The sequence below is a fragment of the Gymnodraco acuticeps genome, unplaced genomic scaffold (genome assembly GCF_902827175.1).
Source record: "Gymnodraco acuticeps unplaced genomic scaffold, fGymAcu1.1, whole genome shotgun sequence".
In the NCBI taxonomy this organism is placed as follows: domain Eukaryota; kingdom Metazoa; phylum Chordata; class Actinopteri; order Perciformes; family Bathydraconidae; genus Gymnodraco; species Gymnodraco acuticeps.
In genome coordinates, this window is record NW_022991977.1 from 260,106 (window position 1) to 273,338 (window position 13,233).

Genomic DNA, 13,233 nt, shown 5'->3' on the forward strand with positions numbered 1-13,233 from the left:
TTCACTCAAACAGGGAATAAATCCTCTGAACAACAAGCCTGAAGAAACATCCCTTTGATGGAAAGGCAAAGACGGTATCAGCAAACCTAAAAAGGGCTTATTACTTCTGTCATTTCCATAAAAAGTGGGTTTTGAAAGTACCCCCGGATGTGTTTATTACTGATACATTTTCACCACAGTAATAAGCCCCAACGTTTCCAGTCTCCACAGTCAGCCTGAATTTATCTTAACTGGAAGAAAAAACAACATCAGAGAGATTTTATGGGATTAATAACTAGAATAACTTTCAAGGTGAATGGATTAAATTGATAACTCAGACGTAAAGAGGTTCACTCTGCTTTCAAAATGCTTTTATGTATCATTATAAAAGGATTTAGTATTGATTTGGGAGGTTGATGTTTTCTTAAATTGTGCTTGTTGACACTGTTTGCATGTATTACTATATCAGTTGTCATTTTTCTCCTGCATTAGTACACATGTGTGCATGTTGCACACGGGGATGTGGTGATTCACATCATGATGTTTCGTAAACGTTTTTTTATTTGGGGGAGGAGAGGGTTTTTACCATTCAGTTCCTAAAGAGGGCTATATTAGGGTGTGGACTGGATTCAAGGCAGAAAAGGGGTGGGGTTTAACTCTACTGCTGCATCGCTATTGGTTGACGCGGGGGACAAAAATGCGTGTACCTGGTGCAGGTAAACAGACTGACATCAGACACAGCAGGGATGGATCGGCTGGCGGGAATTACTGAACCAACCAACAGTCCTGGACAACTTGACGGCTTTTTTGCGTGGCTTTTGTACAGGTTTGTGTTGTATACTCTACTAAATACAGAACAAATAAAGGAAAGTTAACATTTGTAGGTTACAATCTTTGTTAAATGTCAAGCATCTGTACTTTATTGTCTTGTTTTTCCTGACAGCTTTTGCATTTTGCCTCGTAAAGCAGTTGAATTTGCAGTCAGAGAGCACCTGTGTGCATTTATCAACTTTTGCAAGTGATGTCTTAGCTGCAGATTTAAGTCTTGTAGGGAGAGATGATCCTAAGGTTGTTGGTGATTTGAGAGTAAGGCAGTAATAGAGGGTTACATTTGAGTGGGTTTGGTCTCTACATGTTTTACAGCAACCCTGCATTCATGGAGGCTCAAAAGGCTCCAGAATGATGGGAAACAGGTCCTGTCTTGTGCAGGGAGAGGCCGGCCGGGCACACCCTCCACTCAGGCACACTTAGAAAGAGACGCAAACATACACATAACCTGTTTTTCATGTATTTTATCCTTTTAACTCATCTCAAAATTATTTCCCAACAGGACAAAAAATGACATAGTTGAAAGCCTGGATAGGATCAGCCGTATCAGCGATATCACTCCCAGAGACTTCGCTCCGGAGGCTCCAGCATGCTCGCTGCTCTAATGAAACCATCCATGTATTCTATCCTTCATTCCACCGGAGTCTGTGTAAAGTGCCAATCAGATTTCTGTGGTTTGAAGAGTAAAACACATGGAATATATCACCTGGAGAGAGTTTTCCTAAGAACAACGTCACATTAAAGAAGGTTTTATTGGTTGAAACTTTTCAAATAAAGGTGTATATGACAGAAGATCAACTTCATTGTATGTTCTTTGATATATTTTTGTGTCAACCTGGTGTTAAATGCCACAGTTCTGCACAAGCACAGAAAAGAGGACTTCTCCTCCTCACCTACATTGCGACAGCAGTTGAAAAGCGCTGCACTGATTGCACTTTGGAGTTATTGCAGGATCACAGAGTGCTGGCAGCCCCACTTTATGTCTGTTGGAATGTCAGTCACTGCGGTTGTTATGTCCTCACCCTGTCTCCCTGCCCTTGCTTTCTCCAAGACATAGCAATTACATAATCACTCCTAAATTCCCACATTGCCACATCCACTGCAAACTTCTTCAGGGTGTGTGCCAAGACATCGTTTTGTGACCCTTAAGTGTTTTCTTTCTATAACTACACCCAAATAGCTCAGACATACATCTCAGAATTGTATTGAGTGATTCATCTTAGGTAATGAACATCTATTCTTTGCTATAAGGAATATAGTTGTCCCATCAGGTTCTAAACCAATTCTCTGTTGGACAATTAACCTTCCTCATTAGTATTAGCAGATTCCATTCAAAGTCTTAATTGCTGCTAAATGGGCAGCTGGAAGTCATTTGACAGCTACATTGAGCTCTGCGTCACCCAGCTATAATTCTTCCAGCAAATTAAGATGGAGAGAACATAATGAATAAACAAACAAAGACACACAGTGCCAGAATTCATACAGACCTGTATTGAGCAACAGTGTTGTTATGACATGTTTTTTCCTTAATCATAGACAGTGAGACAATAAACCCACAGGTACACTTTCTCATTCACAGCTACATGTGCTAAACCCTCATCAGTTATTAAACACATATCTGGAAAGTCTCACGAACAAGAAATACATATATTTTTATAAAAACTTCTCAGCTATGAAATCACAACCCCACAGGAAAGATAGATCTCTCTATCACAAACACATTACACAATATATATAGAATGACACACTTAAAGACTGATCCTCATCATGTTGGCCTCCTCTGCTGACCTGTCAGTAATCCCAGCATGCATCACATATTGGTAAGACTCGTGTCTTTCTCATGAGCAGGCTTCTTCTGCACTATACACTTCAGCCTGCCATTCACCTTCCTGTTGGAGGCAATAATGACCACGGGGCTTAGCGCTGCATAGAGCGAGGAGAAGAATATGCGCAGGTCAGAGATCAGCGAGGAAGGCATGGTCTTGCTCACAGTGAGAGTATACACCCAAAGCCCATTATCCACCCCATAAAGAACCACATACAAGCTCACAAGTGCTACCACAACTTTGGCAGCTCTTTGCTCGGCACCTCCCCCCCCACCGCTGCTGCTGCGGAGCCCCTTCACCTGGTGGCTGTGCTTGTAAAGGAACACCAGGAGGATCAGACTGGCCAGAGTCATGAGGGCCATGGGCACCACATCCCGGACCACCTGAGCTATCCCGTTTGCCTCTTTGGACAACTTTGAAGGAAAGTTTACATAGCAGAATTGTACGTTGATGCCATGGATTATTGGGCTGGACTCATTTTTGGTGCCAAATGAGAAGAGAATGGCTGCCGAGCTCATGCAGGTGTTGAGCACCCAGAGGAAGAGGAACACAAAGCCCAGATAGCGGGCAAACAAGGTGCGGACGGAGGCCCAGTGTGAGCCGGGGGGGGGTGATGCTCAGGCACTGGTAGGCACTCAGGAGGAAGGTGATCCAGATTGAGAGGGAACGGGATGTTCTGTACACGAAGATGACAGATTTGCAGCCTAGGTCTCCAAAAATGTTGGCCAGGCTGAAGGAGGCCAGGGTCTCCAGCAGACAGCGGACCACCACCACCAGCAGGTTGACGCAGGCCAGGTGCAGGACGATGGCATCAGCTGGGAGGAGGCGGTTCTCCTGGTAGAGCAAGAGGAGGAATGCCAGGATGACGCTAGCATTACCTGGGACTCCCACAATGGTGAGGGACAAGTAGAGCACCCCTCGGACCAACTCCTCCGATGGCATTCCTGCAGGAATAGTACAATAAACCAAGTGTATTTAAAATGATATCAGAACAAACTCATTGCAGAAATGTACACCACCTACCTGAGAACAGTCAAAGCTAGGAACATCTGAAGTGGACCTTGTCCCTGATCCCTCTCTCCTGAAGTAGTTGGGGTGTTTGTGCTCTTATACTTGCTAACAGTTGTTGGATCTGTTTTCATGCTCCATGACTTCTCTTCCCTCAGCCTCCAATTACTTGAGATCAATTCAGATGACTGCTTCTGTCCCTCGATGGATTTCAGACAGACAGGATAACAGAGGAAGCTGTGTTTGGATTCATTAACAGAAAGCCAACCAGTGGACAGAGAAACTGGTGTTAATGAGCCGATAATATCCATTAGCCTCATGTTTAGATTAAAACAATTTCTCCATGTCACTGTTTCACCAAGTGGAGACTATTGAATACTTTTTTTAATCACTGATGCTATATTTAGTTTCCCTTTTAAAACCCTTCATATTGCTTCTGTATTTTTAATTCCTACAATTAATTATAAAAGCCACTACCTATACAGAAAGGTAGAAAGTCCTTGTGTTGCTTAGTCAAACACCAACACCACAGTGTCCTCCAGTGGAGAGAGTTGAAACAAAGTTAAAGCCAGAGGACATTCCACAGTCAGTCTGCATTAGATCACCCGCAATGTCATTTAAAAAGCATCCATGGCATCAATGTATGTTTGTTTAATTCATCCAAAGCAATTCAAGTTCAAAAAAAGGAAATTATAGGGCAAATAAGTGTGGCTGGGCTGTATGATTTAACTTCAACATGTCCCACAGCAAGTCATTGATAGTGGATATTAAGACAAATTATCACAAGTGTATTATGAGACATGACCTCCACTAAAATGAAAATAATAAATACTAATATAATAATTAATTAGATAACTTACATTCACAAAAGCATCCACTAGTTATATATATATATATATATATATATATATAACTTGAAGTATATGTTCCTAATGTCATGACTTCTACTTAATATGAACTTACTGTAATACTTTTAATTCCCCTATAATTCAATATTTTTAGAGTTAAAGAGGATATATTATGCTCATTTTCAGATTAATATTTGTATTTTGTTCCTCTACTGTAACATGTTTCCATGCTTTAATGTTCAAAAAGGTCTTTATTTTTCTCCTACTGCCTGTGCTGCAGCACCTCTTTTCACCCTCTGTCTGAAACCAGAGCCCAGTCTGCTCTGATTGGTTCGCTGGCCGGATCTGTTGTGATTGGTCAACCGCTTAGAGATATCCGGCCCCTTAGCCTATCACGCACAATGTGGTGGAGCAATAGCCAATGGAAGCGCAAGTGTTACATGGTGATGTCATTGTGTTACGAAAGTAAACAAAGGAGTCCAATGTGTCAGGGTTTGAGTTTTTGTGTGTCTAGTTTTGGGTTTATTTTGCTGTTCTGTCCTCCCTGTAGTTAGTTTCCCTGGTGTGTCTAATTGTCTGATTGTGTTCACCTGTTGCCCTTGTGTTTCTCCTCCCCTGCCCGGCTGTTTCTCGTCTCGTGATTACCCCTCCCTGTATTTAGTCTTGTCTCTTCCTGTGTTCAGTGTTGGTTCATTATTTGTCGTTCATGTCTCCCTTCATGTTGGTCACAGTCCCTTTTTGTTTGGATGCTACCTCGTGCCTTGTACCTGTTCATGGATTCTTGTTTTTTCAGCTTTTGTGAATAAAGCTCGCCTTTTGTTCCATTTTGAAACCTGCTTCCCTCCTCATTCTGCATTTGGGTCCTATTATTCCCCAACCCTGACAGAATGAACCAACCTCATATGGACCCAGCAGATGATCCCTTTGAAGTGGAATTGTATTCATTTACCTACTTGCTGGCTTGCAGCTATGGTGAATGGAGGGGAGCAACCAGTGCGGAGCAAATGAGGGCTGCCCTGGCAGAGGCGTACCAGAGGGCAACAGAGAAACCAGGGTTAGTGAAGTTCTTACCTGGCTGGATTATGAACTTCCTCCAGACATGTGTTTCCCGGCCTGCTAGCCCCCTGCCTGCCACAGTTCCCAACATAGCTTCTTTCGAGAATGCCTTGGGTCTCGTCTGGCTTTTGGAGGTCCACGGGGCCTCCAAAAGGCTCCTAAGAGAAGGAGACCCAGGTCCAGGCTACCAGCCCGAGCCCCTGCAGCCATGTTTCCGGCCCCAGCAGCCATGGTTCCGGCTCCAGAACCGGCCCGCAAAGCCATGGATCCGTGCACCAGTACCAGCCCACACAGCTATGCTTCCGTGCTCCATTACCTGGCTCACACAGCCAGGGTCCAGGCTTCTGTTCCATGCCCAACAGCCATGGTTCCGGCTCCAGAACTGGCCCCAGCAGCCATGGTTCCGGCTTTAGTACCGGCCCCAGTAGCCGACTACTCTTCTGCCGGGGGTCCTGCCAACCCTATGTCCTGTGCCGTTGGAGGTTCTGCTGGAGGTCCTGCCAACTCCATGTCCTGTCCCGTTGGGGGTCCCGCCGACTACTCTTCTGCCGGGGGTCCTGCCAACCCTATGTCCTGTGCCGTTGGAGATCCCGCCGACTACTGTTCTGCCGGGGGTCCTGCCATCCCTATGTCCTGTGCCGTTGGAGGCCCCGCCGACTACTGTTCTGCCGGGGGTCCTTCCAACCCTATGTCCTGTGCCGTTGGAGGCCCCGCCGACTACTGTTCTGCCGGGGGTCCTTCCAACCCTATGTCCGGTGCCGTTGGAGGTCTAGCCGACACCTGTTTCGTCGGGGTCCTGCCAACTCCATGTCCTGTGTCGTTGGGGTTTCTGCTGAGAGTTCTGACAACCCCATGTCCTGTTCCGTTGGAGGTCCCGTCGTCACCTGTCTCGCCGGGGGTCCTGCCAACTCCTTGTCCTCTTCCGTGGGGGATCCTGCCGACACCTGTCCCGCCGGGGGTCCTGCCTACTCCTTGCCCTGTTGCGTTGGTGGTCCAATCGACACCAGCCCTTGCTCCATCCGGGGTCCCATTGACACCAGCCCATGTCATGTCCAGGATCTCGTCTGCGCCTGTCCCACCGGCTCCGGTTCCTGTCCAGCCGACACCGGGTCTGGCCCGGTCTCCGGAGCTATCCTGTCAGCGCCTACCTGCCCGTCCTCCGGAGTTTTCCCGTCGCCGCCTTCTTCGCCCTCGAGCCTGGCCCCCTGACTCTTCCAGCCGCTGCCTTCGCCCTCATGCTCGGCCCCCTGAGTTCGCCCGCTGTGGCCTTCGCCCCTTTATGAACTCTGCCTTGCCCCCGGGCCGTCCGCCCGAGACCCCCTCCATGGACTCTGCCTTGCCCCCGGGCCGTCCGCCCGAGAACCCCTCAGTGAACTATGCCTTTCCTGGGCTGTTGTTCCAGACCCTTCCTCCGGACCCCCTCCACCCACCCAGTTTGAAATGTTTGACTTTGTGAAGGGACGTCTGGAATCCGTCCCTTGAGGGGGGGGTTATGTCAGGGTTTGAGTTTGTGTGTGTCTAGTTTTGGGGTTATTTTTGCTGTTCTGTCCTCCCTGTCGTTAGTTTCCCTGGTGTGTCTAATTGTCTGATTGTGTTCACCTGTTTATGGAGCTATTTCAGGGTCATAAGTTTTGATCATTCAAAAAAATACAATTTATTTGAAAGTTCAAGTTTTTATCCTCAACTTTGAAAAATACAATGATGTATTCAAAATAAAAATAAGTATTTGAAATCATTTTTCAGGTTGAATATTATTTTGATTCAGTTCAGCAATTTTTTGGAATAAAATATTTATTTTCAGATTTCACGTTTTCTCGCGCTTCCTAACATCCATGAAGGCAACATGACAGAGGGAGGCCTGTCACTCAGGAAGCCAAACTACTCTTTGGTAAGCCCCGCCCCCCCAAGCAACATCAGGGCCAAAAGTCTGAAAGCGAAAAAAAAAGATCTGAAAGCGAAAAAAAAAAATCTGAAAGTGAAAAACGATCTGAAGGTGAAAAGCAATGTGAAACCTGAAAAAACAAGATTTGAAACTGAAAAAAAATATTGTTTTGAATCTGAAAACGAAAAATCTGCAACTGAAAAAAATAAGGATTCAAATATCAAAATATGTATAAAAGTGAAATCTGAAAATAAATATTTTATTCAAAAAAAAATTGCTGAACTGAATCAAAATAATATTCAACCTGAAAAATGATTTCAAATACTTATTTTTATTTTGAATACATCATTGTATTTTTCAAAGTTCAGGATAAAAACTTGAACTTTCAAATAAATTGTATTTTTTTGAATGATCAAAACTTATGACCCTGAAATAGCTCCATACCTGTTGCCCTTGTGTTTCTCCTCCCCTGCCCGGCTGTTTCTCGTCTCGTGATTACCCCTCCCTGTATTTAGTCTTGTCTCTTCCTGTGTTCAGTGTTGGTTCATTATTTGTCGTTCATGTCTCCCTTCATGTTGGTCACAGTCCCTTTTTGTTTGGATGCTACCTCGTGCCTTGTACCTGTTCATGGATTCTTGTTTTTTCAGCTTTTGTGAATAAAGCTCGCCTTTTGTTCCATTTTGAAACCTGCTTCCCTCCTCATTCTGCATTTGGGTCCTATTTTTCCCCAACCCTGACACAATGGAGGCGTTTCAGGCAACAGAAGGGAGAGAAACTCTGGGAACTTGGGATTTTAGCCTTTGCAGTCCATTAACATGAACAGAAAGCTATAACACACTACAGGAAAGAGAGTGCCCTGCACTGCCCTTAACAAACTTGAAAAGTCATCTTTCACGTTTGTACTTAAGTAAAGGATCCAACTCCTTTCTCTTCCACTGTATTGTCCCTGCAAATACATGTTGAAACACAATTTGCACACAAACTTGCAGGTGCATAAAACATAATAAAAAACAAAAAAAAGCATGTTTTGGATAGAGAGAACAGAGAGAAAACGGCAGACACCTAAACTGATGAATGATCACTGCAGATGAGATGTGACAGGTAAAAGCACTCAGTGGAATGAAAATACATTTTAAGGATTAGTTTGTGTTTTTCATTGTGCTCGATTGAGTTATCTTACTGAAAAAGATACAGAACATATCGAGAAATATATCAAAGGTTGTGACAGCTTGATGTGGCCACCTTCACCTTAAATGCAGACACAGAGTATAAGGCCCACCAATATCTGACGGAGGACTGCTAAGCCAAAAGCCTCTTAAACCAAATGTTTGCTGTGGGACAGATTCATTGCACAGTAAGGGGTGCACTCAATATTCCCCAACCAAAACTGTTGCCCTCACCAGCATACTTAAAGGTGCAAAAGTTGAAAAAGTACTAATCTATCTTCAATTATATTAAAACAACTAACTTTAACACTGATTTAACATCAGCACATAATGATGCAAGAGAATGCCAGTTGCCAAGTGAATGATCTAAAACTGTTATCAAAGCTATGAAAATGCCACTTGAGTACAGCCATTGTGCGAAGAATCTTTTTATGCATACAACAATTTACTCCTTGGGCAAGACACTTCATCCCAAATGTCTCCTCTGGGTATTGTCCACAAAATTGAGTGTATGTAAAGCATCTTTGAGCACCTGTATAAGTGATATAAAAATACCATGTATTATTATTATTATTACCCTCAATAAATGCACGTCTTATTTAGGAAAACACACTGTCTTAATACATGCAGCGAACAAAAAAATACATATTTGGTGACAGGAACTGTATTAAAATGTGTGTGCTTCACCTCTATGGATGATATTGTAACTGAATTACTTCATACAAATTTAAATTGAATTACTGCAACGGGAGAAAACAATTTACATCATCCATAAAAAAGGAAATCTAATTTCATGTCAAGGGGGAAAAAGCCCAGATTTCGCAGCGTACTTTACATGATGCAATCCCCTGAGAAGGACATGCTTGAACTTGCCATTTTAATTAGCTCTTTGAACATGTAAACATGTAATGAAAAAACACACACAGGGAAATAACACATCCTATGATGGGTTATTCCACAGCCCACTCCCGAAAGAAGAGAGGCTCCTCAAACAACAATGTTTCAGCTCACAGACCCAGTCCCAGCTTTGCAAGAGAAAAAACTGAAAAATAAAAATAAACCAGTCGGTCACAGCGCTTTTAATGAAGACACATTTGGTTCATGGTGCTGAAAAAGCGTGATACGAATAGCAAACTTCTGTTGTAGCATATGTCAGTGAGGAACATAAATGAATAATGTCGGCTCGTCCCTGTGCCCCCAATTAGTACAGACATGCATTGTTATATGGCTAATTGTCTTGTTCCTCTGTGTCTTTTAACACGCTCCCAGGACATGCAGGAGGAGAGGAGCGCAACTCAAGCACCAGCTGTGCTTGTAAAAGCCTCTTGATAGCTCATTCAAGGCATCATCAGGCTGCCTTTGCATCAACAATAACCACTATAGTTGTCTCCGCAGGGAGAGTTTCACTTTTTTTTCAGTCAGCTGGGAAATAGCATTACAATGATTAACTGACAGTCTCTGTCTATGGACACTGAAGTGATGAAGTTAAGAACAGGAAAAGACCACTGAAGTTTAGAAGTAACATACAGTATGTTATAAATACAAGGCAGCTAAATTAAATAATTTGATGATGGAAAAATGTCCAACACTAAACCTAAACTAATCTGAAAACAGGGTTGGAATAAGTACTCAGATCTTGTACTTAAGTAAAAGTCCTGCATTCAAAATGTTACTCAAGTAAAAGTACAAAAGTATTAGCATCAAAATATACTTAAAGTACCAAAAGTAAAAGTACTCAGTATGCAGATTGGTCCATTTCAGAATAATATATATTACATGTTTTGCTTATAATTATTGATCATTAAAGTGTTATCAAGGCTGGTAAAGGTGCAGCTAGTCTTAATGACTTTGTATACTGCAGGGTAGACTGTGAATGTACAGGTGTAACTAAAGTCTGATTTAACTGTTGTTTGTATTTCACATCGTTAATCCACATCTGTTAAGTAACTAAAGGTATTAAATAAATGTAGTGGAGTAAAAGTACACGATTTACCTCTGAATTGAAATAAGGGAGAAGCACAATATCCCAAACATTTAAATACTCAAGTAAAGTACAAGTACCTCAAAGTTGTACTTAAGTAAAGTATTGAGTAAATGTACTTAGTTACTTTACACCACTGTCTGAAATGCTTTGTTGATATGCAGCCTGCAGGGGTTTGATATTGCACTATACTGTATCTTATTCCAAACCAGAAAAGTAATCACATTTTAGCAGGGTTTTGTTCTCCCATTTGGATGAGAATGTCACATTAAAACTTAAATGAGAGATTAAAATAGTTTTGAAGTATGTTTTCAAACATACACAATATTACCATAAGTACATTAAACACATTTTGTTGTAATTATTATTACTAATGTGCTTACTGTAAACAAAAATACTCCTTTCTAGTATCCTATGGACGGTTTTGGGGACATTTGTGGAGTAATAGTTGTTGTCACTAGAAGAAGAATGGCTGCTGTAGTCTTGCAGGTGTAAAAGAGATACACAAAGCCCAAATAATTGGCCACCAAGGACATCCAATGTTCAACAGATATGTTCTTCAAAGGATGTTGTTTTTTGTCCAGCAAGTAAGATATGAACAGAAGGAATAATTACAGAAAACAAAAATGGGTTCAATGTTCATATGGGACTACTGTTTTAATCCAGACTTAAAACTGTGTGTGCCCTTCAGCTGTACAAATTCCCTCTTTAGTGCTTTGTCCTCTGAGATCACTTGAGTCAGATTTATTTTGTTGCTTTAATTTTCCAAACTGTGGGCTGAAAACTGCAACGGTGGCCAATGATCTCAAGGGGCATCGGACACTATAAATTGCAATTTCACAGGCAATTAAACATTTAATGCACAACAGGCTTTTCGGTTCATCTGCAAATTGAGGTAAGCTTAATTTTGAATAAAAACATTTGAGAAATAACATGATTGTATCCAGTTTGGTTGTATTATTTATGTGATTATAGTTTTCAATCAAACTTATAGCTTGGTAGCATGGAGGATGTTTTCAGTGTATTTATAACAGTTTCTGTGTCTGCTTTTCAAATCAGGACCACTTTAGGCGCTGCTGTTATGGATCTGTGTGTGACCATCAAAGGGGTCTCCTTCCTCTTGCAAACAGGAATGGGCATCTTTGGGAACTCTGTGGTCCTGCTGGCTTACGCCAACATCATTTGCACCGAGCCCAAGATCCTTCCTGTGGACCTGATCCTGTGCCACCTGGCCTTCGCCAACCTGATGCTGCTGCTGACCCGCTGCGTCCCCCAGACTATGACTGTGTTTGGGATGAAGGACCTGCTGAATGACCCTGGCTGTAAGGTGGTGATCTACGCCTACCGTATCGGCCGGGCTTTGTCAGTCTGCATCACCTGCATGCTCAGTGTGTTTCAGGCAGTCACCATCGCCCCCGCTGGACCCCGTTTATCCAGATTGAAACCTGCACTTCCTTCCCTGGTCCTCCCTACATTTGCAGGACTGTGGTTACTCAACATGGCCATATGCATCGCAGCCCCTTTCTTCTCTATGGCCCCACGTAATGGCACGGTCCCTGCCTTTACTCTTAACCTGGGCTTCTGTCATGTGGACTTCAGAGACTACCTGTCCTATGTGATAAATGGCGTGGCTGTGTCTGTGAGGGATTTTGCCTTTGTTGCCCTGATGTTGGGCTCAAGTGGTTACATCCTGCTGCTCCTCCACCGCCACAGCCACAAGGTGAGAGGGATGCGTCGCTCTCATGGCGGAGGGGCAGAGACCAGGGCGGCTAAAACGGTGGTCACCCTGGTGGTTCTGTATGTGTTCTTTTTCGGCATTGATAACGTGATCTGGATCTACATGCTGACGGTGCCGAAGGTGTCACCAGTGGTGGCTGATATGAGGGTGTTCTTCTCCTCTTGCTATGCCTCTCTCAGCCCCTACTTCATCATTTCCTCCAACAAGAAGGTCAAGGCGAAGATCGTGTGTGCAGCAGAGCAAGATCAGCCGTCAGCACACAATCAGGAATCGAGTGAAAAATGACACTCTTTTGCTGTCTTGACAGACTGTTGACAAACAAGACAAGGTTGTTTTCTCGGACCTTATCATTTTCAACCCTGCTGCACAGATGACAGTCATTTAGCTGAACAATGGACTTTTTAGAAGTAGTACAAATAGTGCCTTGTAATGGTGATATAGTGTCTTATGTCTCTTGAGTATATTTTTGAATAAAATTATAATTATACAGGTGTCTGAACATATACCGGCTATGTGGTTTGTGGTCATTTTATCACTGAAAACTATACAGGTCATTGTCATTAGAGCTGAAGCCATTAGTCAATCGGTATTTTAATTATTGCATCCATGTTGTTTATTAACTGTTTTCTTTTGTTGTTTATACATTTTTTAAGCGAATGTGCAAAACACCCCTTTGCTTTTACATGTGGAAATGATATGCTTTTCTTTGTCTTTTGTGGTCTTACACTGATTATATTTGAGATCGTTTGACATTCAAAAACTATTTAAACAGGGCATTAGCCAACATTAAAGACAGGTATGTCCTCTAAACGTTTTGTTAAATGTTGAGGTTTTATTGTCCCTGGAATGTACAGTTTCACTTAGATTTAAAATGCTTACTTTTAATACCAAGTTCAGATATGTTAAGAGTCCCTATAGAGG

At 42.9% G+C, this 13,233-nt stretch overlaps 2 protein-coding genes and 1 long non-coding RNA gene across 3 annotated transcripts in view; 2 read left to right on the forward strand and 1 right to left on the reverse strand.

Moving 5' to 3' along the window:
• The first annotated feature begins 708 nt into the window (after nt 1-708).
• LOC117536221 lies at nt 709-1,605 on the forward strand. Its single transcript, XR_004567523.1, has 2 exons — nt 709-805; nt 1,310-1,605. It is a non-coding gene; the product is annotated as an uncharacterized LOC117536221 (long non-coding RNA).
• A 690-nt stretch (nt 1,606-2,295) lies between these two features.
• The window catches only part of LOC117536217 (olfactory receptor class A-like protein 1), a 52,234-nt gene continuing 41,296 nt past the window's right edge, over nt 2,296-13,233 (reverse strand). The window contains 2 exon segments of the mRNA XM_034201003.1: nt 2,296-3,241; nt 3,243-3,577. Of these exon segments, the coding sequence (XP_034056894.1) occupies nt 2,618-3,241; nt 3,243-3,575 (957 nt within the window). The 5' untranslated portion in view covers nt 3,576-3,577 and the 3' untranslated portion in view covers nt 2,296-2,617.
• Nucleotides 11,656-12,597, forward strand: LOC117536218 (olfactory receptor class A-like protein 1). Its single transcript, XM_034201004.1, has one exon. The coding sequence runs from the start codon at nt 11,656-11,658 to the stop codon at nt 12,595-12,597; it is 942 nt and encodes a 313-aa protein (XP_034056895.1).

Excerpts from the sequence above, each read along its gene's own strand:
- LOC117536218 (XM_034201004.1), top strand. The coding sequence starts at position 11,656 with ATGGATCTGTGTGTGACCATCAAAGGGGTCTCCTTCCTCTTGCAAACA.